Consider the following 27426-nt stretch of genomic DNA (forward strand, 5'->3'; position numbering starts at 1 on the left):
CTTATGGTGCTTCTCCCTCCGGTCCTTCTTTCTTTCTTTCTAGCTTCCCTATCCTCCGAACCACTACAGGGAGGTTGAGTCCCAGGAGGAGGAGGGGGAGCCGGAGAGGAGACAACCGTAGAAACGGTTACCCCCGAAGGAGCGGAGGCCGGAGCCGAGTCTGGTGGCAAAAGACCCGCCAAGACAAGCTTGGACCTCCGCTCCTTCAATGCCCTGGGGTTGAACCCTGCACAAATGGAACATCCAGAAGTGAGATGTTCAACCCCAAGGCATCTAACACACCGAGTGTGGCCATCAGCTGGGGAAAGCTTATGGCCACACTCGGAGCACTTGGAGAACACAGCTTTGGGCTGTTCAGACATCCCAAAAGCAAAAAAGGTTACTTAAACTAGAGTTAAAGTAAAGTAACAAAACCACTCAACAGGCCCAAACACACACTATGCTACCAGCGAGGGGAGGGATAAGTAAAATTAAATTTTAAAACACTAAAAGTATAATAAAATAATAGGGAACCCTACACTTCCACACAACTTTCACACAAAACTTCAAAAATTAGCACTTTAAGACTAATAAAACTGCACTTAGCTGAAGAGCTTTAGAAACACAATCTGGTCACCAGCACGGCAAACGAGATCTGGGTCATGAGGGTAGAGCAGGGCATTATGGGTGAGGGGAGGAGCTGAGAGCTTGGATCTATAGCTGGTAAACCATGCCGGTTCGGATCCGATATCGGATCCATAACCCACAGGTTGCAGACAAATGAATCTCCTACTTCAGATCATGTAAATTCATTCCAAACTACTACTGCATTCATATCTTCCATGCCAAATATCTTCATACATTTCTTCAAACATCTACCCTCCTTTATTATATTTTCCCTTCTGGGACCCCCAGACACATCTTCCTGCTACAAATCAAATTATTTCAGTCCCCACCTATTATTTCTTCCAAAATTTTCTTAAGCTCCATTATAGCAGTTTTAGGTGGAAGATAAACACATGCCAGTATAATCCTCCTCCGTTGCCAGTAGCTCCTTAGTACTACATATCTACCATTATCATCTTTTTTATCCTCTTCTATCACAATTGGAACCTATATTGCAATTAATATAAGTATTCTTCTTTTCCTTTGTCCCAGGTGTTCCACTGAATAACCATGCTGAAAAACTTTTTTTTACAAAATTCACATGTTCAGTTATTTCCAAATATGTCTCCTGTAGCATAGCTATTTGCACTCTACATTTTACTATAGTTTACTGCTATTTCTTTTTTGTTTATATCTGTAAGACCATTAACATTTAAAGACAGTACCGAAAGAATTACATTGAAAAGTTCTTATTCCTACCTTTTATTTGTAAGTTTTTTAAGTATCTAGTTCCAGCTTTTGTGTTACATCTACACAGTAATGTCTGGTAGGTTGACATTTTATACCATTGTTTCTTATCATATCTGTTTGAGCTTGTATCACATCTTACAAAACTTTTTTTTTGTTTTACTGAAAGTCCTCAAACAAAAAACAAATACACCCCTAAAACCTATTAACATAATTTTAACACACAAAACTATGGGCATCTTCAAATATTGAAGTTTTACCTTCCTAATAGAAACAATTGTCCTAAACTGACAGCCACACTCATAGACTTGGGTTTACCTAAAAGGAAGGTTATCCATGCTAATACGTGTAGTACAGTCTGTGCTTCTACTAAATGTTATCTGGCTTTGTCTTATCTTTATTGATATCCCAGAATAAGAAAACACTTGAATGATTTCAGAAAACATCTCCAAGCCATTGAAATAAACCCATTAAAAGAGAAGTATTCTGTTTGCATTGCTCTTTATCAGAGTGTCTCCATGGAGACATGAGAACCAGATAAAGAGTCGCTTCAACATATTTGCTAGAAGATAGCTTTACTATGTTAAATGTTCTTTTTTTATTTATAAGCATTTATATGAAATACATTGTATTTTTAAGTGTTTTATTGATGATGTTTTTTTTAATTTGGAGGGGTGATTTAAAATTATTGGAAGAATTCTTGATTTATCTCAATAATGTTTGTTCTTTTCTTAAATTTTCTTCTAACTATGATGTGGTGACTATTAATTTTTTAGATCTCAATATTACCAAGGTGAATGGTAAATTGGTAACAGCTATTCATAAGAAGGAGGTCCAAAACAATTATTTTTTGCACTATGATAGTATACACCCCAAGAAAAGCAAAACAAATATTGTTAAAGGTCAATTGACTAGAGTACATCACTTAACTGATGAAGATCATACGTTTAATAATGAGTGCATCAGCTTGTGTTAGAAATTTATCAGCAGAGGGTATCCTAAAAATGATGTAGAACTTTGCTTTAAAGAAATTGTTAGCAATAGAAGTGATAAGGTAGTAGTACCAAAAAATAATTATACAAAAGATTTCAAAACTTCTATGCAAGTTACCAGCAGTGTTGATGCTCATAATATAAAAAATATTATAAAAGACAACTGGAAATTGTTATAGTGCAGTACTGAAGTAGGGCAAAAGGTACAGGATGCCCCTGTTTTTCTGCAGAAAAAAGCCAAAAGTTTTAAAAACTTATTTCAGAGTAAGTTAAACAGTAAAGTGTTGAAATGCAATAACTCAGGAATGTACAAAAGCTTAATGGGCAATTTATGTGATTTGTTGTTGACTGAGGTTAAGGACATCAAAGTGGGCACCACATGGGTGCATATAAAGGGCAGATACACTTGCAAATCAAGATTTATTGTGTATTTGATTGCATGTCATGTACTGCATTTTATGTGGGGCAAACAACAAGAGAATTAAATAAAAGAATGTACGAACACAAGTATGCTGTAAGTGTGCAAGATGACAAAAATGCTTTAAGTAAGCATTATAAGGACAACAAATGCAATGTGAATTTTAAGTTTTGTGTTTTGGATGAAGTTTTGGATGCTGATAAGAAATTTGATGCAGAAGAAGAGTTGAGCTGGAAGAAATATGAATGGCAAGTGAAACTGAATGCTTGCCATCCACCTGGTTTGAATGATAGGAAGGGGTTTACTGCTTTCCTTAAAAGGATAAAATTATGTCATGCGACATCATAAATCATGTGTATTTAATGAGTGTTTTTTGTAACACATTATACAGTCTGAAGAAGTACTTGGCGGATGAAAGTGCTTACTGTGGATGTGTTTAATTAAAAGTTTTTGTCATTATTTTTGGCTCTGGTTCGGTTTAATTTTATTTTTATTATTTGTTCAGGATTTTTGTTTGCTTTTTAAAATGTATTACTAGAGAAAGCCAAGTGCCTTAATCCAGTCATTCCTCTGAGCAAGAATGATAAAAGGTGCATAATTTTTTCTTGTACCATACTCTTTTGAACATATTTTTTTTTTGTTACACTGCAGTGCCTACATTTCTTAAAACTATACAAGGAAAAGCAGAAAAGAGGAGAAAAAAACAGGGGCACACATTTACTTTATTATCCCCATTACACTTGAAAATAACTGAGAAAATTGTATTTTATAGCATGCAAGGATCATGCACTATACAAATATTACTGTTAAGAACAAATGTTTGTTTAACTTATAGTTAACGCTTTCTTTCCTCTTTCCCTCTCCTAAGTGTTCCTCCAAACATTAATGACATGAAGTAGGGCATATGCTTTAGAGTCCCCTACAAGTTTAACAAAGTCAAAAAGTCCAATATTTCCAGGTTTTCTTGTTCTGTCATATGTCATAAATAAAATCAATGCTTTATAACACCACATTTATTTGTTACTTTCCAAGTTGCTGGTTTTATTCCTGTTTATCTCCATCTCCCAAATCCAGCCTCTGCTTCCTTTCCAACATTCTCTCAGTTCTTCTAGTCAACTCTTGCGCTTTTTTCTGTCTTTCAAACATTTTCCATTGAAACACTGGAAAAGGTTTCACTGGCACAGTCTCTCTGCAGTCTTTATTACCAAAACAACAAGAAGCAGAATCTCTTTTTGTCTCACAGCTCACTTTGTGTTGGACAAACTTTTGTACTTCCTCCTCAGCATATTCTGTGTCAAAAAATGATTTTGTTCTTCCAGGAAAAAATATTCTGAAGATAGCTGGATACAGCAGCTTGAATCTCACTCATGCTTCTCGACATTCCCTGATTAGTGGAATAAATGTACTCCTCTTCTAACTGATGCACAGTGAGTAATCATTTTCCATAGACACTTTACTGTCTTCCACTTTTAGTACTTTGCCCTTTTGCCACAGTTTAAAATACACTCTAATTATACCTCTTGACCCCTTAGCACAAGAAATCTGGACAAAGCCAAAAATAATTTAATTTAATTTTAATTTAATTTAGCATTTGTTTACCGGGAAAGGTCTACTTGGAATGAAGCCAATTTTCAGCAGAGGCCTGGGGAGAAATACTCCAGACATATGTCTTTGTATCATAGGAGGAAACTGGAGTACCCAGAGAAAACCCACACGAACACAGGGAGGACCTGCAGACTCCGCACGTAAGGCACTCCAGCTGAGAATCAGACCAGAGAACCTCTTGCTGTGAGGTGACAATGCTACCACAGCGTCATCCATATTATGGGGGGACAAAGGCCCAAAAATAGGGACAAATGTTAAATATTGCTGTTATTTTGCCATGCATTTTTCTGAAGGATATGAAGTCTGAAACTCAAATGTCTTGTATTTTTTGGTGAATTCAATCCTCACTGACTTGCTAGAAAAATTCAAATTTTATAAGTAACAGATCAAAAATAAGAGATAAAATCTGGACATTCTGTGAAAATCTGGACAGTTGAGAGGTATGACAAATGGTGCTCCATTACCCAAGGAATATATTTTAATTCAATTGAGATGGTATATCAAAGAACACCTGCATGTATACATGGTCTAAAAATATGTGCAAGGGGCCTATGTTTTGAAAACAGCCTAAAGATAAAATTACTTCACCACTGTCCAGATGTATTTTCTTTGAATGTGGGTTTCAATGCAATTTCAATAAATGTGAGTTTCGAGGGCAAAGAAGCCTACTGTTCATGCTAAGTCTGTTTTCATTACGAGTCTGTATTCTTTTGTTTAGCAAATGGCTTTCAGTGTTTGTGTTATAAATTTTGAAATAAAATATTGCATTATCTCTAATCATTGTAGAAGTAAAGAAAATAATAGTGTACACACTGACAGATTTGAACAGTGTTTATTGTAACTGGGGAGAAATAGCCAAGTAACGGGACACTGGGAGGCCTCTGATCTATTACCCTGCCTAGGGCCCTATTTGATCATGATCCAGCACTGGCTACCATAAATGGGTTTCCAAAGCAAATATCAATAAGGTAAACTGGTTACCATAAAGGGGTTTCCAAAGCAAATATCAGTAAGGTAAATTAAGTTTTATTTTAAATTGAAAAAGAAATAAGCAGTATATATAGCTTAATGTTTAAAGCTGACAAAATAATAGTTCCCGCTCAAATGAGAAAACAAATGCTTGACAGAATACACAAACCACATGTAGGAGTACTAAAGTACAAAGAAACAGCAACATGCATACCTCTCAACTGTACGGATTTTCGCAGAATGTCCAGATTTTTGCCTCATATTTTTGACCTGTTCCTCACAAACACTGGGGTTTTTTTTGACAAATCACTGGGATGATCTAAGGATTAAAGTCACTAAATAATAACATATATTTGAGTTTCAGATTTCATATCCTGCAGAAAATTCATGCTAATGCAAAACCTGTTATTCTATCAACTTTCTAAGTTTGTAAGAGGAATATTTAAAAAGTGTCCCTATTTGGGCCTTTGTCCCACTTTTATTTATGGCTTTGTCCAGATTTCTTGCTCTAAGAGGTTGAGAGGTATGAGCAACAGACCGGGAACATCTATTATTGAGTTGTGCTATTTGCAGTACATAGCATAACAGCAATCCTAAACAAGAGTTGATAGCATACACAGTAATAGATCCTCTGTAGAGCAGAGTAGGTACAGGTTTGCTGCAGTTCAGGAAGTGATATCTCTCATACGTGAGAATCACTACTATAAACGACCAAACCAAAAGGTAAAAATGTCACACAGACAAACAATTCAGTAAAAAATACAAGAAAAACCCAGCCAAACTAGAGTTTTTACTGTGTAGTACCTTAAACCTCCTGTAATAGAGGACAGTTTGATATAAGCAAATGACCCCTTAAGTATATAATGTTTCTGCTACATGACATCTGAATGACCATGACTTTTGAAGCACTATGTCCTTAATGGGTCATTTACATATATCCCATCAGCCTCCATTATTGGAGGTTTAAGGTATTACACAGTAATTCCTCTTATAATTTTCCTGAAATAATCAAACTGACATGCACAACAGTGCAAGATGACGTCATTACTGAAAAAAAAGTTACCTGATGTCAGACCTGACAACAGTCCACAGTACACAAGTCTGGAACTCAGGTTTGTGCACAAGTGGGAAAGCAGACATGTTGCTTCCAGGCACATTATCCTCAGTCCAATGAAAAACAGAACAGAACCACCTAAATAGTTAAGACTCATAATCAAGAGATGTAGCAGAACTCTGAGGGTGGCCATCTATCTCACAATTCTGGAATAGAGGAATTTTACACAGCAGGGACTCAGTATCTTACCAGATGAACGCCGAAGGGCAGAAGGTTGAAAAAACAGACTGTCTTCTTTATCTGCATTAATAACATAAAGTAAAGGTAATGCTGGAATGAATTTATCAGAAACAGAAATGGTGCTGTGATAGAAACTGCAGAAGACTATAGGATTTACAAGTTAGTATCAAAGAAAGAATATGAAAGATATGTGAACACTCACTGCCTGAAGCCTAAGCTGTTGATAAAGCAGATGGAACAAGGTCCTATGTTTGTTCATAGGGAAGATGAAAAGCTGTACAGAAGGAAGAATCACAGACATATGCAAGTGTGCAACCAGAAGTAACACCAGAACTGAAACAAGAAAATGAAAACTGTAACAGCAAGTGCAGAGAAAGCTTCCAAGTACAGCTAGTGCAACAAGAACACTTCCAAAATGAAAATGAAACATCCAAAGAGAGTAGACCTGTTAAACAATCTACATATTGAAGACTACCAAATAAACCAGACAAATATAGAGATAGCTCAAGGGTTAATCACGATATCAGAGATATACAGGCAGTATTTGTTTAAATTTTCCTTTTAGAGTATGAGCAAATGCATTACTTTGATGAGAAAAGCCCACGATGTGCTTAGTAGAAATGCTAATTTAATATAAACAGTGCAACACAATGGTTCATAGGTTCATAGGTTGGTACTAGGCTATCAGCCCTAGGGCCTATACAAGCCTAGCCATAACAATTCCCTGGCTATTTCTTCCCCCAATGCATGATACATCACAAAAAAGAAAATGTCAGATATGAAATATATATATAATGAGCTACTTACAGGAAGCTGCTTGTCAAGTGGTACACATTTCTTCTAGAGAATTCACATTGAATACAGATGTCGTAAGAGATTAGACTACATCCTTAGCATCTCTGTTACCTATTCCCATCCTGACAAAACCACAAATACAATACAGTATAAAACAAGACAAAAATTACATAACTGAAACTTTAGCTGTAGACAAATATCAGAAATTAAAGCACAATGCAGAAGATGTTATGCACTACAAACATGGGATTGTGAAGTGTGATATAACCTAAGTAAGCTGCGTATTTCAACATACATGTGTACAAAAAAAGTTTCAAAACTCTCATGTCAAAATTGGGGTCAATCAAACTGTTTCTTATATGCCACAATATTCTAATTTAAAATTATTTTGCTTTATTGTGTATTATTGTGAATAACATGGTCAGTGATTCAGTGCTTAATGACTGCATTTCAGTTTAAACAATGAATACCGAAGGCAGAAAAAATACCAGTTACACTATTCAGATGGATCTACCACAGGTCTCAGCCTATTGTTTTAAGAATCAGTGAATAACTGGACAGGATTGCTGTAATGGGTGCAAAGCTTCTACTTATACCACTAATAACTTATCTTCAGCTAACAGCTGGACAGTCAAAAGGGGATGCAAGGAAACTGAGGGGCTAAGGGACAGCGGTCATCTTCCTCTTCCACAAGTAATGTGCTGACTGCTCTCTAGCATTGGTCACAGTGCAGAGCACTTAAAATGTACACAGTACTAGAGGCATCAGCAGACACGCTAGTGTCTACCCATATAATAACAAGTTGTGAATGTGCTGGCATTACTGCAAGTTCATGCAATGAAGGGAAAATCAGTATGGAGGAATTTCCTTAATCATTAACTCCTCATCTTTCATTCCAGTACAGTTAAGCCTCAGCCCGCAGCCTTCATATCTATCTCCTCAGAATTCCTGGATTGTGCACTCTGGACCATTTTCAGACATGACATCAAGAATCCCGTGTCTCAAGAATACTGATTTCACTGCACAAATCATACAGGTACTTGTTGTGTCTGAAAGTCTGATAATTTCAGGAAGCCATCACCTACTAATGGATTATAGTAGAAGCATACCACATAAGCAAACTATGCTAACAACTAGGATTAAAGGGGGGGTAGAGGTTTGGAGCCCTCTCCTAACAGACTCATCAAATGTTAAAACAGTTAGTAATGATTAGAGAAAGAGATCCAAAATCAAAGAAGCAATTTAAATATTTATACCATTCAAAACCCAAATGAAGAAAAAGATTGAAAGAGAAAGGCATATGAAACTGTACTATTGGACATAAGTGAATAATTCTCACTCTATTAACACAAAATCACAAATTTTAAGACAGAGCATCAGTGGTGACCATGAAAATGAGAGATGGATCCAGAATAACTGATGCAGAAGTCAAAGAATGAAAAGGAAATATGTAAAAATGGTACTTGAAGTTTAGCAGTGCTGAAGTCATCTTAAACAACTTGCTCAGCAAAATTATTCATTAGCTTTTAACTATTGTGAAAAAAGAAATAGGAAAAAACAAAACTGAAGGAAACGCACACATCTCTGCTCTGCCTCATGCCCTATCCCTATAGATGAGTAAGTGTTTCATTTCTCTTTCAAAATTAGTTGGTTTGACACTGCCAAATTTAATGACATTTAAGACATGTCTTATAAAACAGTTAAATAAGTATATAAACATATGAGATCCAGAGTGTTGGTCTACATTGCTTTGGGCCAGAACACTGGAAAAAGAAATCCAGGGAAAAGCCATCTCATAATTCAGAGACATTACAGTATGGCTGCAGAAGCAGCATGTTACGGCGTAAGGTGCATTACAAAGGCAATTGCTGCTTGAATCAGTACATATGCGAATCAGGTACACAGTCTGAATAACAGTGCTAATACAGTTCAGAGGTATACCTCTCAACTTCTTTGCTCAAGAATTCTGAACAAATGCAAAACTAATGTGGGAGGGAATCAAAAGCCACAGATTAGGAACATTAAGCATAAACATGCATTTTCTGAATAATACGTATAAAAACTCTAATGTTTGATATCACTGACTGACGATAATCTTCAGTGTTTACCAGAAAATTAAAAATTGTACGAGGACAGAGCAAAAATACGAGACAGAATCAGAGACATTTAAGAGGTATGTTCAGAAACATCTACATTGCATATCTAAACTATCTAATGAAACCACACTACACAGGTAAAGTAATGGGGAAAATGAACACTGCTTTTATGAAAGCACAGCTTGCAATCACAGCAACTGCTTCAGTGTGATAAAACTTGTAAACTTTAACCACAATGAAGGAGAAAAAGGTGCAATTATAGCTTAGAAAACAGTTATCCACACCTCAATGGAACTCCAGAAGACAGGAAACAGTAGATGGGCTTAACACAGTTTTAATGCAGCAAGAAAGCACACCATGTGTTGTGCTTTCTTATTGCATTAAAACTTTGTTAAGCCCATCTACTGTTTCCTGTCTTCTGACTTGTAAACTTTAGCCACCCCATAAAAACAGAGGGACAGACACACATATGCACATGCACACACTCACATGCACACATACACACACGCCCGCGCACACACACACACACACACACACACACACACACACACACACACATAAATTAGATCATTTTTGTCAACCTCTTTCATCCAGAATCAGGAACACCTTTTAAAATATCAGTATTATTAACTTGAAAAGCTGACAGAATAAAAGAATACAAATGAACGTGATTTTCTGAAGTAAATGCCATCTATAACTAGTAATTGTCATTATTTATTAGAAGGGACAGAGCAAATGTCTGAGCCAAATCAAGGATGTTCCTCAGAGTTTTGGATAGTTGAAAGGAATGAATTAGATCAGTTTTTCTATCAAATAACTCAAAATATATAGTCTTCTGCTGGTGTGGCATAGCAATATTGTAATTGTACCAATAATCAGTGGTATATATGCACATATCTAAGTGCTAAAATATCAGCCATATAAAGGATACCCTTGCTGTAGCACTGCTGCCCCAGTGTGTGTAGTCATAGGCTGTACTGACTGCAGTGCATCCCAAGTTAGTTGTAAACATCAAAGCCAAAACCACATACAGATTTGAAGTACTATGCAGGAATGGATAACAACATAATACAATTCAATATGTTTCTTTAATACAGTGCTGGTTCTTTCATGTTAACTTAGCAGCTATGCTTCATAGTGAATACAACCACCCCCCTGAAAGCTAGCAGGTGTAGCGCTGCTCCCAAATGCGGAGGTGCTGAGGCAAAAAGACTCCATCTGCCATTTAGCATAAGGTACACAGAGTCCTCCTGCAATGCACCCTCAGCTCAACTGTCCAGATTTTTGAAGAATGTCCAGAGATTTGCCTCGTATTTTTGGTCTGTTCCTCATATGTTTGATTCCATTATAGGTTCATAGGTGATTATTAGGCTAGTGGCACAACAGACTTTACATGCCTAGCCAATAATACCCAAGATATGAAAATATTATATCTTAATTCCCCATATATGAGATGGGATAGCATCAGGATAGTGGGTCTTTGGGTGTTAAGAGCCCCAAGTCATTTTACAGACTGCCTCTGTCCATAAGGGACGTGGGCAGTACCCCTGGAGTGAATTTGTGATTCCACATCCATTTATCCCAATTCTTTTTGAAGAGATTGAGGAATAGGCTTTGTATTATGAAGATGGGAAGTTCCATAGATGAGGTAGCCTTTGGGATACAAATCTGTCTCTTCAGCAAGTTCTGTTAGAGTCACAAATAAGGTTCAGGTCCATGGAACACATAACCCTCGTATAATTTTTCTTGCGAATATGTAACATGTTCATCAGGGCTGGATCAGAGAATGCCTTGTAGGTCAGGCATATGTCACCTATCAATAAACTATATGAGACGGCATAAAGGGATAGGGCATTTAGTCGGTCTGCATAAGACATATGTTTTATGCCTTATATTTTTTCAGTGAGAAACCTCTGTACAGCTCCAATTGGAGTAAGTGCCTGGTTATGTACATGCAGAAGGGAGCATTGTATTTGATACTGGCCAAGGCTCTTGCCACCCCTGTAGTGCCTTTTTTAGGAGGTGTTCCAAAGAGCAAATTACCATTGTAACAGCTACAAACAAATGCAATCTGAGGGTGAGACCAACCCAGCTGTGCACCTGCATTCTCTCAAAGACAGCTAATGGACACTCCTACTGAAGGAGGAAGAAAACGCCTTGCGAGATGTACCAGAGACTCTCTGGTCAACAGGGAAATCAGATGTAGGACTTATCCATACGGCACGGCCAGTTAATATCACACCGAAATCAGCATTTAGACCACAGAAAAGACAATACCCCTTAAGGAAAAATGCAGAGGCAGGGATAAAACCTATCATAGCAGCATTACTTAAGGGAGGGGTACTAGTGGAATCTCCCAATTCTCCGTGTAATACACCTTTATTTCCATTTAAAAAAGCCAATGGAGAATGGCGTATGGTCCAGGATTTGCAAGCTGTGAATGACGCAGTAATACCAGGGGCACCCACAGTGTCAGATCCACACACTCTGTTAAATGACTTAAAACCTCAACAAAAGTATTTCTCTGTGGTGGATATTAGTAATGCATTCTTTTCAATACCGATACACCCAGATAGCCAGTATTGGTTTGCATTCACATTTCAGGGAAAAAGATACACATATACGCGACTACCACAGGGATATTGTGAGAGCCCTACAATATTCTCACAGGAAATGTCAAGTAACTTGGCAAGGTTTAATCTACCGAAGGGTAGTCAGATTTTACTTTATGTTGATGACATTTTGTTAGCGGCCCCCACCAAGCAGGATTGTAGGGAAGATACAGTAGCACATCTACGATTTTTAGCTGCTGAGGGACCTAAAGTAAACAAAGACAAACTGCAGCTCTGGAAAAAGCAGGTGAAGTACCTAAGATATGTGATATCCAAGGAAGGTAGAACATTAGATGAGGTCAGAAAAGTGGCAATCTTGCAGGCACCAAAGCCTACCACCAAGAAGGAAATGATGTCCTTCTTGGGAACGACTAATTTTTGTCGAAGCTGGATTCCAAACTATGCCTTGGAATCTGCACCCTTAACTGACCTTATATATAAGACACCCATGGCAGCAGAAGATTTGTTACAATGGACATCAGAAGCAGAATCGGCTTTTTGTAAACTGAAACAATTAATAGCATCCTCTCTAGTTCTGGGATTACCAAATTATCATAAACATTTTTTCCAGACTGTAGATTGCAAGCAGGGTTATATGACATCACTACTAACACAACAACATGGGGATAAGCAATGTCCCATTGCTTACTATTCATCACAGCTGGACTCAGTGGCACGGTCACTACCCCACTGTGTCCAAGCAGTTGTTGCAGCTACAATGGCAGTACAGGCATCAGCTTCAGTAGTTTTGTTCCACCCCCTCACTTTGAGGGTACCCCATGCAGTCGCAATTATCTTGTTGTAAGAAAAGGTGGCATTTCTTTCCCCTGCTAGACATCTCTCCTGCATGACTATATTATTGAGCCAACCTCATATGACAATTGAATGATGCACGACTTTGAACCCTTCTACTCTGCTACCAACCCCTGCAGACGGCACACCGCACCGCTGTCTGCAGGTAATCGAGTAAAAGACACTACCTAGAAAAGACCTCACAGATGTCCCCTTGGATAATGCTGAGGTGACATACTACGTGGATGGCTCGTGCAAAAGGGGCCCTGCAGGACAGAACCTAGTAGGATATGCAGTAGTCTCTGATAATGAAGTTATAGAAGCAAAATCTTTACCGCACCATTTATCTGCACAGGCAGCAGAATTGATTGCCCTGACACGGGCATGTACTTTAACAAAGGGTAAATGTGTAAACATTTTTACTGGTAGCCAGTACGCTTTCTCCACTATACATGTGTTTGCACAACAGTGGAAAAACTGAGGAATGATAACATCTACTGGCAAACCTATAAATCATACGCAGTTTATTTTTAGCTCTTTTAAAATCTATTCAGTTACCTCAGAAGGTGGCCATTTGCAAATGTGCAGCTCACACCAAGCAACAAGAAAGGATTTCAAAAGGTAATGCAAGAGCTGATACAGCTGCAAAACAAGCAGCTACAGAGATATTTATTTTAAATGAGGAATTACAACCCTCTGAAATTTTGAATCTGGATATGTTAAAAACAATGCAGACACTTACTATGCAAGCTGAAAAACAGCAATGGATAAAACGAGGAGCAGTCCTCGAAAATAGACTATACATCTCTAAGGAAGGGAAACCAATACTACCCTCTAATTTGTTCCATTATGCGGCATTGTTGAGCCATGGGCAGTGCCATTTCTCAACAGGGGGGATGATACAGCTGGTGAACCAAGTGTTCACAACGTACGGATTTACAAACTATTCTAAAAAATTTGTTTAATGTGTCAAATTTGTAACAAACACCATGCCCAGGGGGCGATAAAGCCCAAGCAAGGGAGTTTTCCCACACCACCATATCCGTTTCACACTATCTGCATGGATTTCATAGAACAAATGTGAGAATAAGAAGTATTGCCTTGCCATTATAGATATGTTTTCCAGATGGGTGGAAGCCTTTCCAACCAAAAACCCAGATGCAGCTACAGTGGCAAAAGCACTTGTCAAGGAAATTATTCCTAGGTTCGGCATTCCGGAGAGAATCTATAGTGACAATGGTACGCACTTTGTAAATCAAACCATACAGCGGCTGAGTAAGTTTTTTGGTATTTCTTTAAAAAATCATTGTGCATATCATCCGCAGTCTGCAGGGCTGGTTGAAAGACATAATGGTATACTGAAAAGCAAACTGAGGAAATTGATAGCTGAGACAGGGAAAACCTAGCTGTACTGTTTACCCCTGGCACTGTTGAACATGAGAACCGTCCCTACAGCAAAAGGACTGACTCCTTTTGAGAAGCTGTATGAGAGGGCTTATTACACACCCCAGTGGAAACCTCTCATGTCATCAGACCAGGAATCTGACTTTACGTTAGCTGAATATATGAAAACGTTGTTGAGTTCTAAACATCTGTTGCAGTTTAATTCTGTTTCAGGTCAAAAACAAACCGAAACATCGGAAGTGGCAGTGACGCCAGGAGACTGGGTGTGGATTAAAATCGTGAAGCGAAAGAACTGGGCATCGCCAAAGTGGGAAGGTCCTTACCAGGTGCTTCCTTCAACACCTACTACAGTCATAATAGCAGAGCGAGCTTCGTGGATATATCTGACGCACTGCAAGTTGGTGAAGAACTTCAAACTGGACAAAGACCTTACCTCTCTATTGGGACCCTAAGCACGAAAGTCTGGCTACAAAGGGGGGACAGATCAATAGGAACTGATCCGTCTCAAACCCAGTGAAGCAATCATCGGTGCTGGGGTCCCATAGGGCAGAGAGTAAGATCAAGTGTCCTGGGCAAAGATGACAGAAGCAAGAAAGATTAAAATGCATCTAGTTGGAAGAGCCGAAAAAAACAGGAATGTAGAACAACCTTTTCCGCAGAAATATTGCATGACCATCCTGTTGACTGTATTAGTAATAATAATATTTTTATTGTGGCCATTTCTCTTCTCAGCCACACAAGTAGAACAAAGTAAACGTGCAAAGTGGCACCCAAATTTCAATACTTATCAGGCTATTAAGCACGCTTATGCAGACACCCTCAATATCTCCAATTGCTGGGTCTGTGCAGCTATTCCTACTGCACATGGAGGAATACCCTTAATACAGATTCCCTTAAATATGAATCAAACCTGGCAAGCACTACTGAAGGATGCAGTGAATGTGACATTGATTAAAAGAGTGACCCCTATTTTTACCCAAGGCAAAAAGAGGAAAAGTATGCTTTCAAAACTATGGAAAAACAGAAGTTGGAAATAGCACCTGTAATATGACAGTGATACATTACTGTACTGGGAATTCCTGCACCATGACAAATGAAGGCCAGCAATTACAGGTTGGCAATAGCAATGACTTTACTGAAAGGAAGAAAACGGTTGATGAAAATCAAATCGAGTATAGTAAAATTTCTGGGCTATGACCCAACAAAAGCCCAGTAACTATAAAATCGGCAACATTTCAGTCGCAATTCCTGACTGCTACTTCGTGTGTGGTGATAGAGCATATAAATGGCTACCAGGCAAATGGTCTGGAAGCTGTTTTCTGGCATATCTGATTCCAGCAATACGACATGTATCGACACTACCCCAGGGGAAAATTCGAAATGTTCGAGAAATTAAGAAACCCGCTAATCCAGTGGGACAAGTTGATGCATCCTGGATATATCACCATGATCTAGCCCATGTGAGTGACAAAGGACTGTCGCACATGGATCTGGGCGATGATGTCATATCTTGGGCGGGCATAATACCAGCATACGGACCAGTAAAATCGATCTGGGAGCTGAGAAAACTATCCAAACTTCTTGAGACAATGAGTAATGCGACTTTTTCCACACTAGAATTGGTGACTGATGAACTCACAGCCATGAGGACAGTGGTGCTTCAAAATCGCATGGCTCTCGACTTCACCCTAGTGGTGAAAGGAGGGTTATGCGCTTTAATCCAGGAGGAGTGCTGTTCATTTATTCCTGACAACAAACATGAAATAGACAGCCATCTCGAAATAATTCAGCAAGTGTCGGTTATGACCAAACCAGGACCGAATCCATTAACAGACTTTTTCCAAAAATGGTTCGGGGGTTGGGGCAGCATCTTGATGAACATTCTGATTGCCATCTGTGTAGGGGAAGCCTTACTGATGGTGTGTGGATGCTGCTGCATCCCCTGTATAAAAGGACTAGTTGAAAATTTCATAGATGCTTCAATTTCAAAGACTTTATATCAGAATGTTGAGTTAGAGGTACTGATTAAAAGCTGAAGAAATACTTTCACAAGCTTGAACTGAATGACTCTCTAACTGCAAATCCTGAGTGGGAAATGGTTAAGGGAAGAAAAACTGTTTATGCTTGTTTTGAAAGTTGAATAAAGTATTAAAAGGGGGGAAATGTTAGGAAAATGTATAACTGCAATGCAATATGTAGGCTTAGTGTATTAAAATGTACAACTGCAATATGCAGGTTTAGTGTATTAAGGGTTAAAAGGAGTCAATACATTTATTCTGCTTATTCTGTGTGAAAATATGCAGCTGCTATAAGCTCTGAAAAGAGAACAATGGATGCCTGTAAATCCACCATGGTCAGCAGAAAGTGTATTGAAGCCAGAACTGTACCTTGAATGTATTATATCAGAACTAGAGAATGAATTGTGAGAAACTAAGGGAAGCTGAAACAGACTCAAGGCCAGGTTGTTTTTCTCAAAAAACATGTTTTTGCAAGACAGCAATTATGTGACCATGTCAACAGCAAATCTAATAATAGCATCTTTCTGTGAACTTGTAGAAAACTGTATAAAAACTGCAGGCTGAACTATGGAAAATCAGACAAACCTTGTACCTACATGCTTTGTCTCCTTGCTGCAAGTAATAAAGGGTGCCTTGCTTGAACCTAACGTGCATTGATCTTTGTGTTTTCCTTTACACATGTCAAACAGAGCACCTCAGTGGCCCTCTTCAAGAGAAATCTTGATGAGTGGATGAGAAATAGAAAATTCACCCCAGGGATCACTCCAGTGGCTCTGCTTGACAGAGGCACTGAAAAGGTCGGGTGGCACGATGCCAGGGTAATCCTATGGGCTAGGCTTGTAAAGGCTCCAGGGCCATTAGCCTAGCACACACTTATGAACCTATTATGAGCAAAGGACTGTCGCACATGGATCTGGGCGATGATGTCATATCTTGGGCGGGCATAATACCAGCATACGGACCAGTAAAATCAATCTGGGAGCTGAGAAAACTATCCAAACTGCTTGAGACAATGAGTAATGTGACTTTTTCCACACTAGAATTGGTGACTGATGAACTCACAGCCATGAGGACAGTGGTGCTTCAAAATCGCATGGCTCTCGACTTCACCCTAGTGGTGAAAGGAGGGTTATGCGCTTTAATCCAGGAGGAGTGCTGTTCATTTATTCCTGACAACAAACATGAAATAGACAGCCATCTCGAAATAATTCAGCAAGTGTCGGTCATGACCAAACCAGGACCGAATCCATTAACAGACTTTTTCCAAAAATGGTTCGGGGGTTGGGGCAGCATCTTGATGAACATTCTGATTGCCATCTGTGTAGGGGCAGCCTTACTGATGGTGTGTGGATGCTGCTGCATCCCCTGTATAAAATGACTAGTTGAAAATTTCATAGACGCTTCAATTTCAAAGACTTTATATCAGAATGTTGAGTTAGAGGTACTGATTAAAAGCTGAAGAAATACTTTCACAAGCTTGAACTGAATGACTCTCTAACTGCAAATCCTGAGTGGGAAATGGTTAAGGGAAGAAAAACTGTTTATGCTTGTTTTGAAAGTTGAATAAAGTATTAAAAGGGGGGAAATGTTACGAAAATGTATACTGCAATGCAATATGTAGGCTTAGTGTATTAAAATGTACAACTGCAATATGCAGGTTTAGTGTATTAAGGGTTAAAAGGAGTTAATACATTTATTCTGCTTATTCTGTGTGAAAATATGCAGCTGCTATAAGCTCTGAAAAGAGAACAATGGATGCCTGTAAATCCACCATGGTCAGCAGAAAGTGTATTGAAGCCAGAACTGTACCTTGAATGTATCATATCAGAACTAGAGAATGAATTGTGAGAAACTAAGGGAAGCTGAAACAAACTCAAGGCCAGGTTGTTTTTCTCAAAAAATATGTTTTTGCAAGACAGCAATTATTTGACCATGTCAACAGCAAATCTAATAATAGCATCTTTCTGTGAACTTGTAGAAAACTGTTTAAAAACTGCAGGCTGAACTATGGAAAATCAGACAAACCTTGTACCTACATGCTTTGTCTCCTTGCTGCAAGTAATAAAGGGTGCCTTGCTTGAACCTAACGTGCATTGATCTTTGTGTTTTCCTTTACACGTCACACAGAGCACCTCAGTGGCCCTCTTCAAGAGAAATCTTGATGAGTGGATGAGAAATAGAAAATTCACCCCAGGGATCACTCCAGTGGCTCTGCTTGACAGAGGCACTGAAAAGGTTGGGTGGCACGATGCCAGGGTAATCCTATGGGCTAGGCTTGTAAAGGCTCCAGGGCCATTAGCCTAGCACACACTTATGAACCTATTATGAGCCTGATGAATGCAGAGTACAATGGCACTGTGACGATGTGAGGTATTGCCAGCTATCCCAGGAGAAGTAGGGCAGTGGATGTGTAACATATGCAAGCTCAGCTAGCTGGAATTTTGTAAATAATTATATGTCATCTGTATATGAAACTGATTTGTACAGATGATTGTGTTGAAAAATGTATTTGTAAAGCTGCTTGTGTTAAAAATGTACCAACAGTGGGTCCTGACTGTATTGTAAGTGATTAAATGTATATGTTTTAACAGAAGATACTGGAAGAGAACAGGTTAATCTCAGTCTAGCTAACTTTGAAAAATAGCAAGAAATTAAATTACCTGGTTTAGACGATAAAGATTGCATCTTACTGATTGCAGCCAGAGACTAAATGTCTGTGCCAGAGAATGATTTATTAGCTCTTGTAGGAAGTGTGGAAGTGTTTTATAGCCTCCAGATACAATATACCTCTGCAAGCTCTTGTCTGTACACGGTTTCATCCCATGTGCCTTCAGTTTTGCATTCCATTCCCCTATTTTTTGCTGAAGTTCTCGCTCAAGGTCTGCCTGTAATGCCACATAATCTGCATACAGGAACTTTGTTGAGCTATCTCCTCCAACCTGCTTGCTAATGTAGTCCGTCACCAGTATGAACAGCACTGGGCTCAGAGCTGAACCCTAGTGCACACCCACTCACACTGGAAACCCTTCTGTGAAACCGAACAGTGTTCGTAGAATCATTAGGTCCTTGTACATAGCCTGCACTAATTCTACCAATGTTTCTGGGACTTTAAATCAATGCAGGACTGCCCAAATCAACTTTCTAAGCACCCTGCCATATGCTTTCTCCAAGTCTATGAATGCCTATTTGGACTCTTTCCTCATCTCTAGCTATCACTGCAAACATCCTGTCAGTCGTGTTGCATCCTAATCTGAATCCAAACTGCTCATCACCCATCTTACTTTCTACTGCTCTGCATATTATCAGTCACTCTCTCAAGAACTTTCATGCAATGTGACACAAGTTTGATACTTCAACTGCCCACAGTTGTCGATGTCTCCTTTGCTCTTGCACACTGGCACTAGTCTGCTTATTGTCCAGTCATCTGGGATATGCCTTTCCCTCCACACTGGCAGAAGCACCCTCAGGAACTATTTCTCCTGTATCTCACCCAGCATCTTTGTCATATCTGCTTTGACCTCATCTATGCCTGCTGCTTTCCCCGATTTCATTTTCGTTAAAGCTACTCTTACTTCGTCTATTGCGGGCTGCTCCTCTTCTCTCATTGAAGGTTGTGTTTGGGGCGGAACGGCTTCTGCGGGCTTTTCTTGCTTCAGAAGCTGCTGGCCTGAAGCGTTTCTTAATGTTTCACCTAGACTTTTTTGTTTCACGTCAGAAAACATTTAAGACTTTAATTTTAAAAGTTTAATTCTTTGAATAATTACAGACCACAACATTAGCAATACAAATTATATTCTGTTACTATGCTCAGTGGATGAAATAACAAGAAAATCGTACAGAAAAATCTCTGCATGGAGCTGCCCACTTACGGTTGAAAAAAAAAACTACCACGCGACCGCGATAGCGTTTCCGGGTATTTAGCCATTGGCTGTTAGCTTACTGACATCGCACTCCATCTCTCTGGGTTCCCACAAAGGTCTTGCAGTACCAGAGAGTGAAGTGAATGGTTATTGAGCAGTGAGCTTACGCGCGGTTCTCTTCGTCCCATCATAGCTGGGACAGTTTAAAGTTTTATGCTTTGGAAGTCCAGTGGGAAGTTTAAAGCTTTGTACACTTCACGACCGACTTTTCATTTTGTGAAATTGCTTCTCGTGTGTGCGTTGCGGCTGTGCAGGATAGGAATTTGGACTTCTTCAGAAGGATTTTAAGCGGTTGTAATTGTGAATTTTTCAACGTATTTCTTAGTCTAATTTCTGTTGTGAGTGGTGGACCAGAAGGACTATAGTAGCAGTTAATCGGAGTCAAAGCAAGATTCTAAGCATTTCTTACGTTGTGCAAGTGGTTTGTTTTTATCCATCGGCACCTACGTCTGCTATTCCGTCGCACCTCACGACATAATTTGTTAATCTGAGCGACTTTTCCCTGTGTTTTGTTTTTAAAAGTTGTTTGATATTATTTGTATAAGGTCATCTAGGAACAATGATGGACAGAAACGGAATAGTAACTAAGGTGCAGAGCCGCATACGCGTGGATTCCTTTAGCAGTAATTACAGCCTAGTGGGCAAAGAATTGGGCAGGTACGATTTACAGAATTGTTTGTGCTGTGCATTGTGTTTTTGCAAACCTGATATGCATTGTGCTCTTACAAGGGGGCTAAGCGCATCGAAAGCAGTAATTTCCGCCTCACCAACAAGTCCGCAAAGTAGTGAACAGTTGCAGCCCTTTAACTCTTGTCTTTTAAGTTGTTGACAGTTGTAGCCCTTTAACTCTTGTCTTTTAAGTTGTTGACAGTTACAATCTCCTTTAACTCTTGTCTTTTAAGTTGTTGACAGTTACTTAGATTGTATCTGTCTAGTTTGGTATTTATCTGCAGCTTTCTGCATTAACAGTTTAAACTTCACTATACCTTTAACACTATAGTTGTTATACTCTGTTCCAGTGACCAACTTATTTAGTAGTGAATAGTTTATACTGGCACTCTTTCATATGTGACGTAACCCAGAGTTGTGTTTTGCATCCCTCTAGAATTTTTGGTGAAAATAACTCCACTTTATACTGGACCCACCGATTAGGGTTGTTACCTGGGACGCATGTGTATGTATATCAGGATGCCCCAAGCTAAGCTTGGCACACTTTCAGAAACTAGAAGAACGTCGTTTGTTATGGAAACGCGATAATTGGCTCATACATGTTTTTAAAAGTAATGAGTAGCTGATATAATTTCTACATAGGATATTTGCATTCATGAAACAGTACCTTTGAGTATTTTTACATTTGCCCTGTTATGCATTTCTTTGTTTTGTGATTTTAACTATTGTCCTAAGTTTGAATACTGTATGCTGTAGGTAAAATGCTTTTCTTCCCTAAACCATGCCTTTATTTCTGTCTTTGGTTTAACAAATTTTCATAGTCAGATCTTTGAGACAGATGCTAAACAGTTTAACAGTTTGCTTTTTTTGTCTGTGGGATAGTTTGGCTACCAAGAGTTTATTTTTATTTCTTTCAGATATTTCTGAAGTGTTGTCTTATTTTTGGTTTGTTAAAGGTTTTTCCCCTCTAGTTATGTGTTCTTGTTTTCAGCTTTTTGATCAGCATAGGCACAGAGCCTTCTGCCACTTGTTTCCTGTCCTTGCTGTTAACAGGCTTTGGTAACTGTGGAGCAGGACAAAATTATCTTCATTAAAATTAATAGGGGTGGATTCAGGGGTGCACATTTTGAGGGGGACTGGATTAGGCAGAATGGACAACGGAAGTCATTAGAACTGTTTTTGTTGTCTGCAGAAATGCATCTTGACATTTTACGCATTAAAGTGCAACCAGGCTCATCAGTTTACAGCAAAGTTAAAAAGTGATGGTGTGGCAGGGGAGCCCATAGCATACTACATGAATATGGATAAGGTATGCACATATTGCACAGAAGAGCTGCATGAACACAAGATATTTAAATTGTGCACAGGAGACAACCCATTTAGGAACTGAACTAGAGAACCACTAGCTGTGACACATCAGTGTCGACTACTGCAACACTATAATGTTGCCTTATTTTTTTATTTATTTATTTTTTTTTGTTTCCCAAGGGTCCATTGGTAGTAACTAGGTATACAATCTAGGAGACCATTGAGGAGCCAAGACTAATTTCTCCTAATCAGTGTCTAGTTGCATGATGCTCAGTGTCACAAATGAAGACTACAGAAAGCAGCTTGTAACAGCTCATAATCTGAATCTTCTGCACTAATTGCCCATCTGTAAGCTTTTCCTTTGCTCTGAAGAATGCAGTTAACTTTTTTGATATTGAGACTATTTTTATTTTTTTATAGAGCTATACTTCTGTATACCATTTTTACATACTTGCTTAACTTCTCTCCCCGTTTGCATGAAGGTTTTATTTGATCCTGCTCCACTGGGCTATAGTCTGTGGAACCTTGAATTGTGATTTGCCTGTCTTAGTGGGATAGGGAAATGGGTTGGAGTTGTAAGTGCGGTATCTTGAAAGCTTTGACCTACCTTCTAGTTGTGTTTCTGTTACAGTAGTTATGAGTACTGTACATGTAATATTTCATGATTTTGGGAATTCTCCCCTTCAAAGGAATTCTTTCCTCTTAGTAACGTAGCAGCCAAGTAATTTTTTTTTCTTGATTCCCTTACGTTGAGCTGAATAGAATTTGAAATGGGGCTGTGCATTCTGGTGAGAGATCTTTGTAACACGACCTGTTGTTGAGCTCACACGCTTTAGTCTACAGTACTGAGTACAAGTATCTTCCAAGAAGCATTTTTCCCCCCATCAGTTTGCGGGGTGTATTGCAATGCAGTTAGAATTTGTCAAGTTAGGTAAATGTTTTTTGCTTCCTGCACTGTACATGCAGTCTTACTGCTAAAGTAGCCCTTTTGTTCTTGATTGGTAAGCACAGGCTGAACACTCTTATGTTTTTGTGTTAGTGTGATAAAAATCACTTAATTGTTGGCACGTCATATTCTGTGAAAGGCATTAAGAGACCGCCTGCCCCACATCAGTAAACACTCTGCTAGCTTTGTTCAATCTGTCTGCTTCCTTCAAATTATTATATCTGTGCTTTTGTTCTAATTTTGACATTTTAAACTTTTTTAACTTGTAGTGCATTAGGGAAAACAATTTTCCTGAAATTTCAATCTTCTGATCTGTTTGTGTGCACTATGGCGGGCACCCTTTCCCTATGCATTTTACTTGTGGGTTCATAGGTTTATACTGCCCTAGGGCATAAGCCTAGCCAGAGTGTGTGTGGCTTTCGCCACCCCTTGGAATGAGAATACTATGCCCATTTAGGGTTTAGTTTACTGTGCCTCTGTCTAGTAGTGACACAGAGATGACCCCTGGAGTAAACCTACGATCTCCCATCCACTCGTCAAGATTTCTCTTTACGAGAGTCGGTGAGGGGCTCTGCCTAACATGGACTGGGATTCTGTTCCAGAGTGTAGGCAGCCTCTGGGTTATGAATCTGTCCCTCCAGCACGTCCTGTTTATTTCTGTGTTGAGGTTCAAATCTCTTGCTCTCGTGGCTCTGGTGGATTTGGATTTTCTGAGGTGGAGCATGTCCATTAATTCCGGATTGGACATGGCCTTGTACGTCAGGCATAGATCGCCTCTGAGTAGGCGGTCTGCGACTGAATAGAGCTGGAGTTTCTTCAGCCGAGCAGCACATGACATGTGTTTGAGACCCTTAGCATGTCCATTAATTCCGGATTGGACATGGCCTTGTACGTCAGGCATAGATCGCCTCTGAGTAGGCGGTGTGCGACTGAATAGAGCTGGAGTTTCTTCAGCCGAGCAGCACATGACATATGTTTGAGACCCTTAATCCTCTTGGTGAGGTACTTTTGGGGTCTTTCTAACTGCTGCAGGTGTCTGGTAAGGTACATCCCAAATGGGGCATTGTACTCAATTATGGGCCTGATAAGGGAAGAGTATAGGGGCACAATGTCCTCTCTTGATCTAGATGTGAATCCTTTCATGATAAGGTGGGTAATATAGAAGGTCTTCCTAACCACCTTGGCAATGTGAGTGTCAAATGAGAGGTTACTGTCACCTTGGGTCCCTGATTACTTTTTCCGTACTTAATGGATTACCACCTATGTGGTAATTTGTGGGTACTTTGTTTTTCCCAAAGGGTATGACTATACATTTTTTGGCAGTCAGTTTAAGGCCATGGCTCTGGCACCAGTTATCAGTTTCTATGAGGCCTTTCTGACTGATGTTTGTGTCCGCTGGAGTATCAATTATGGCACCCAGTTTGCAGTCATCTGCAAACTTTGTCAGCCACATTCCTCCTATGTTTGCTTGCACCTCAGAAAAATAAATGCCGAACAAGAGGGGTCCCAGGACCGAGCCCTGTGGGACACCACTTGTGACTGGCTTAGAGTCTGACATGGCTCCAGCAATTCTGACCCTTGTGGGTTCTGTCATTGAGCCAGTTTGCAACCCATCTTATGACATATGGGTTTACATTTAAGCTGGTGAGCTTGTCTATGATGCCCGAGTGGGGTATTGTGTCGAAGGCTTTTGCAAGATAAAGGTAGGCTTGCGAACTGCCTTACCCTCATCAATGGCCTTAGTGACTGTTTCGAAAAAGTCGACCAGGTTCAAAAGGCAGGATCTGCCCTTGATAAAGCCGAATTGGGTAGGATCCAGTGACTGTAGGTCCCCAATGTCTTTGTTTATGAGTTCCATAATGATCCTCTCCATAGCTTTGCAGACCAGGCTCGTCAAGCTTATGGGGTGGTAATTTCCAGGGTCCGTAGAAGCACCTCCTTTGTGGAGTGGGACCACTGTTGCTGTACGCCATTCTTTGGGTACGTATCCTGTAGTAAGGCTAAGATTGAACAGCAGCTTTATGTGCGGGTTTAGTTCCTCTTGGAGTTCATGTAGCACGCAACCCGAGACACCGTCTGGTCCCATTGATGCTGTGTTTTTAGCTTTGGAGAAGGCGGCTCTCACCTGGGCATCTGAGATGTCAGGGAGGCTACACTCTGCTGGGATAGATATTTCTCCTTTGCGGGGGGGGGGGGGGGTTTGCACTGAACCTGTCTGCCAGTGTGTTGGCAATGTCTGTGGTTTCAGTGTATTTTTTGCCATTTTGGACTAACTTTGAGCATATCTGGGAGTTTCCACCCAGGTTTCTAACGTAACTAAAGAAGGCCTTGTGATTGTCTTTAGTGTCTCTTGCGATTTTTCTCTCAAAGTTGGCCTTGGATGATTTTATGAGTGATCGTAGTTTTTTGCTAGTACTGATCCGAGATGCCTTCCCTTTTGGGGATTTTGCTCTGTCATGTAGTAGCTTCCTCCTCCTGTTGTAAAGCTTGTTAATGGCTGGGGTCCACCAGACAGGACGCCTGCCTTTGGGGGAATGGGTCTTGGTTTTATTTGGGATTGCATGATCCATGCATTCTTGAAGGTGTCTGTAGAAAGCATTTATAAAGGATTCAGCGGTGTGGGCTGTGGTTTCCACTGGCCCAGGGGCCTTGAAGGATACCACTTCAGTCTTAAGAAGTGTGAAGTCAGCTTTTGAGAATTTTTTCACTGTGGTCTTTTGTGCTGGGGGTGGGGGCGGGATGTGGATTTCCAGTGAGATTAATTCATGGTCTGATCTCACCAATGAGGGGTATACTTTCGGTGTGGAGCATTGTGTCCCCATGTTTGTGATGATCAGGTCTAGTATATTATCTCCTCTTGTGGGAGTGGTGACTAGTTGTTCCATCGCATTTTGAGTTTATGAATTCTAGGAACCTTTGGGCTAGGGTGTTGGGGCTTGAGTAATGCTCCCAGTCTATGTTTGGGTAGTTGAAGTCTCCCAATCTGATGGTATTTGGAGAGACATTCATACTCTCCAGTGTCTTCAGGAAGGCTGAATGGGGTTCCTGAGTTTGAGAGGGTGGTCTGTAGCATGCTACAAACTGTAGGGCAGTTTTGCCTATGGTTAGTTGCACCTGGATGGTCTCCGATGCTTCATGCGTTGCCACTAACCTGGAGGTGTGGGTATCTTTGAATATGGATACTCCCCCTCCTTTTGTGGTTCGGTCCAAGTTTTGAGGCTGACAAGCATGATATGAGGTATAACCTGGTAGTGCTGGGGTGCACTCAGAAGCCTTGAACCAGGTTTCAGTCACTGCACAGACGTCTATGTTCTCCATACTGAGGAGGGCTTCAAGAGTGTGCATCTTGAGGTTTAGACTTCTGGCATTGAGCAGCATTACCCTTAGTTTTTTTCCACTTGTGTTTTCTAGGTAGGTGGGTTTGTCTTTTGAGCCTTGCCTAAAAAAAGGCGCTATGGGGTGGCAAGAGCCTTGGCCAATATCCGGAAGCCCAGGGGTGACAGGTGCAAGCCGTCCCTTGCGAAGCAGCGTGGCTTGTCAAGCATGTCACCCCAAGCAGACAAACATTGGATCCCCTTAGAATGACACCAGTAATTGAGCCAATTGTTAAAGCTGATCATTTTGTCTTTGTACTGTGGCATCATTCTTGTTGAGGGTAAGATGCTGCTCAGGGTCATACCGGCCTGGGCTACATAATCAGAGAGCTCCTCTATGTCTCTTTTCATGTAGTCCAGGGAGGTACGTCTCAGGTCATTCACACCGGCATGGACAATGACTGAGTCATATTTGTACTTGCTTTGGAGTGACCTGAGTGCTTGTGTTATGTGGCGGATTCTAGCGCTGCTTGCAAATCTTTGACATGTTGCCCTGTCTTGCAGTGGGAGTTCTGTAGCATCCTTCCCCAAAATCTGGCATCCTTCTAGAGGTGCAGACTTTGCCAGCACAGATTTTGTTATGCAAGGTATCAAGTTGCAGGAGTATAAAATCTTATACTGATTATGCCTTTCGGGCATTCCCCTTCCAACAGCACCACATTGCAGTGCTTTGTACGTGCTGTTTCTTGTAAACATTTAGGCTGTTTAAGCACCTTTTTTATGACAAATGGATCCTGTTCTGCAGTTTGACCATACTTGTAAAGTCAGTACTACTGCAGCCTTTGAAGTCTGCCAGGATTAAAACAGTACATTTTGCAACAAAACAATTGCTGTGTAGCAACTGCCATTACATTTTTGTGTTTTACAGTTGTCAGAATTATC

The 27426-nt window shown here is 39.9% G+C and overlaps 1 protein-coding gene across 1 annotated transcript in view; it reads left to right on the top strand.

Moving 5' to 3' along the window:
- The first annotated feature begins 20270 nt into the window (after positions 1-20270).
- Positions 20271-27426, top strand: part of LOC122787807 (serine/threonine-protein kinase 17A-like) — a 72193-nt gene continuing 65037 nt past the window's right edge. Inside the window, exon 1 of the mRNA XM_044054710.1 lies at positions 20271-20904. Within this exon, the coding sequence (XP_043910645.1) occupies positions 20807-20904 (98 nt within the window). The 5' untranslated portion in view covers positions 20271-20806. The remainder of the gene's footprint in view (positions 20905-27426) is intronic.

Source organism: Protopterus annectens, chromosome 13.part0 (assembly GCF_019279795.1).
Source record: "Protopterus annectens isolate FY-2018-M chromosome 13.part0, PAN1.0, whole genome shotgun sequence".
Classification (NCBI taxonomy): domain Eukaryota; kingdom Metazoa; phylum Chordata; order Ceratodontiformes; family Protopteridae; genus Protopterus; species Protopterus annectens.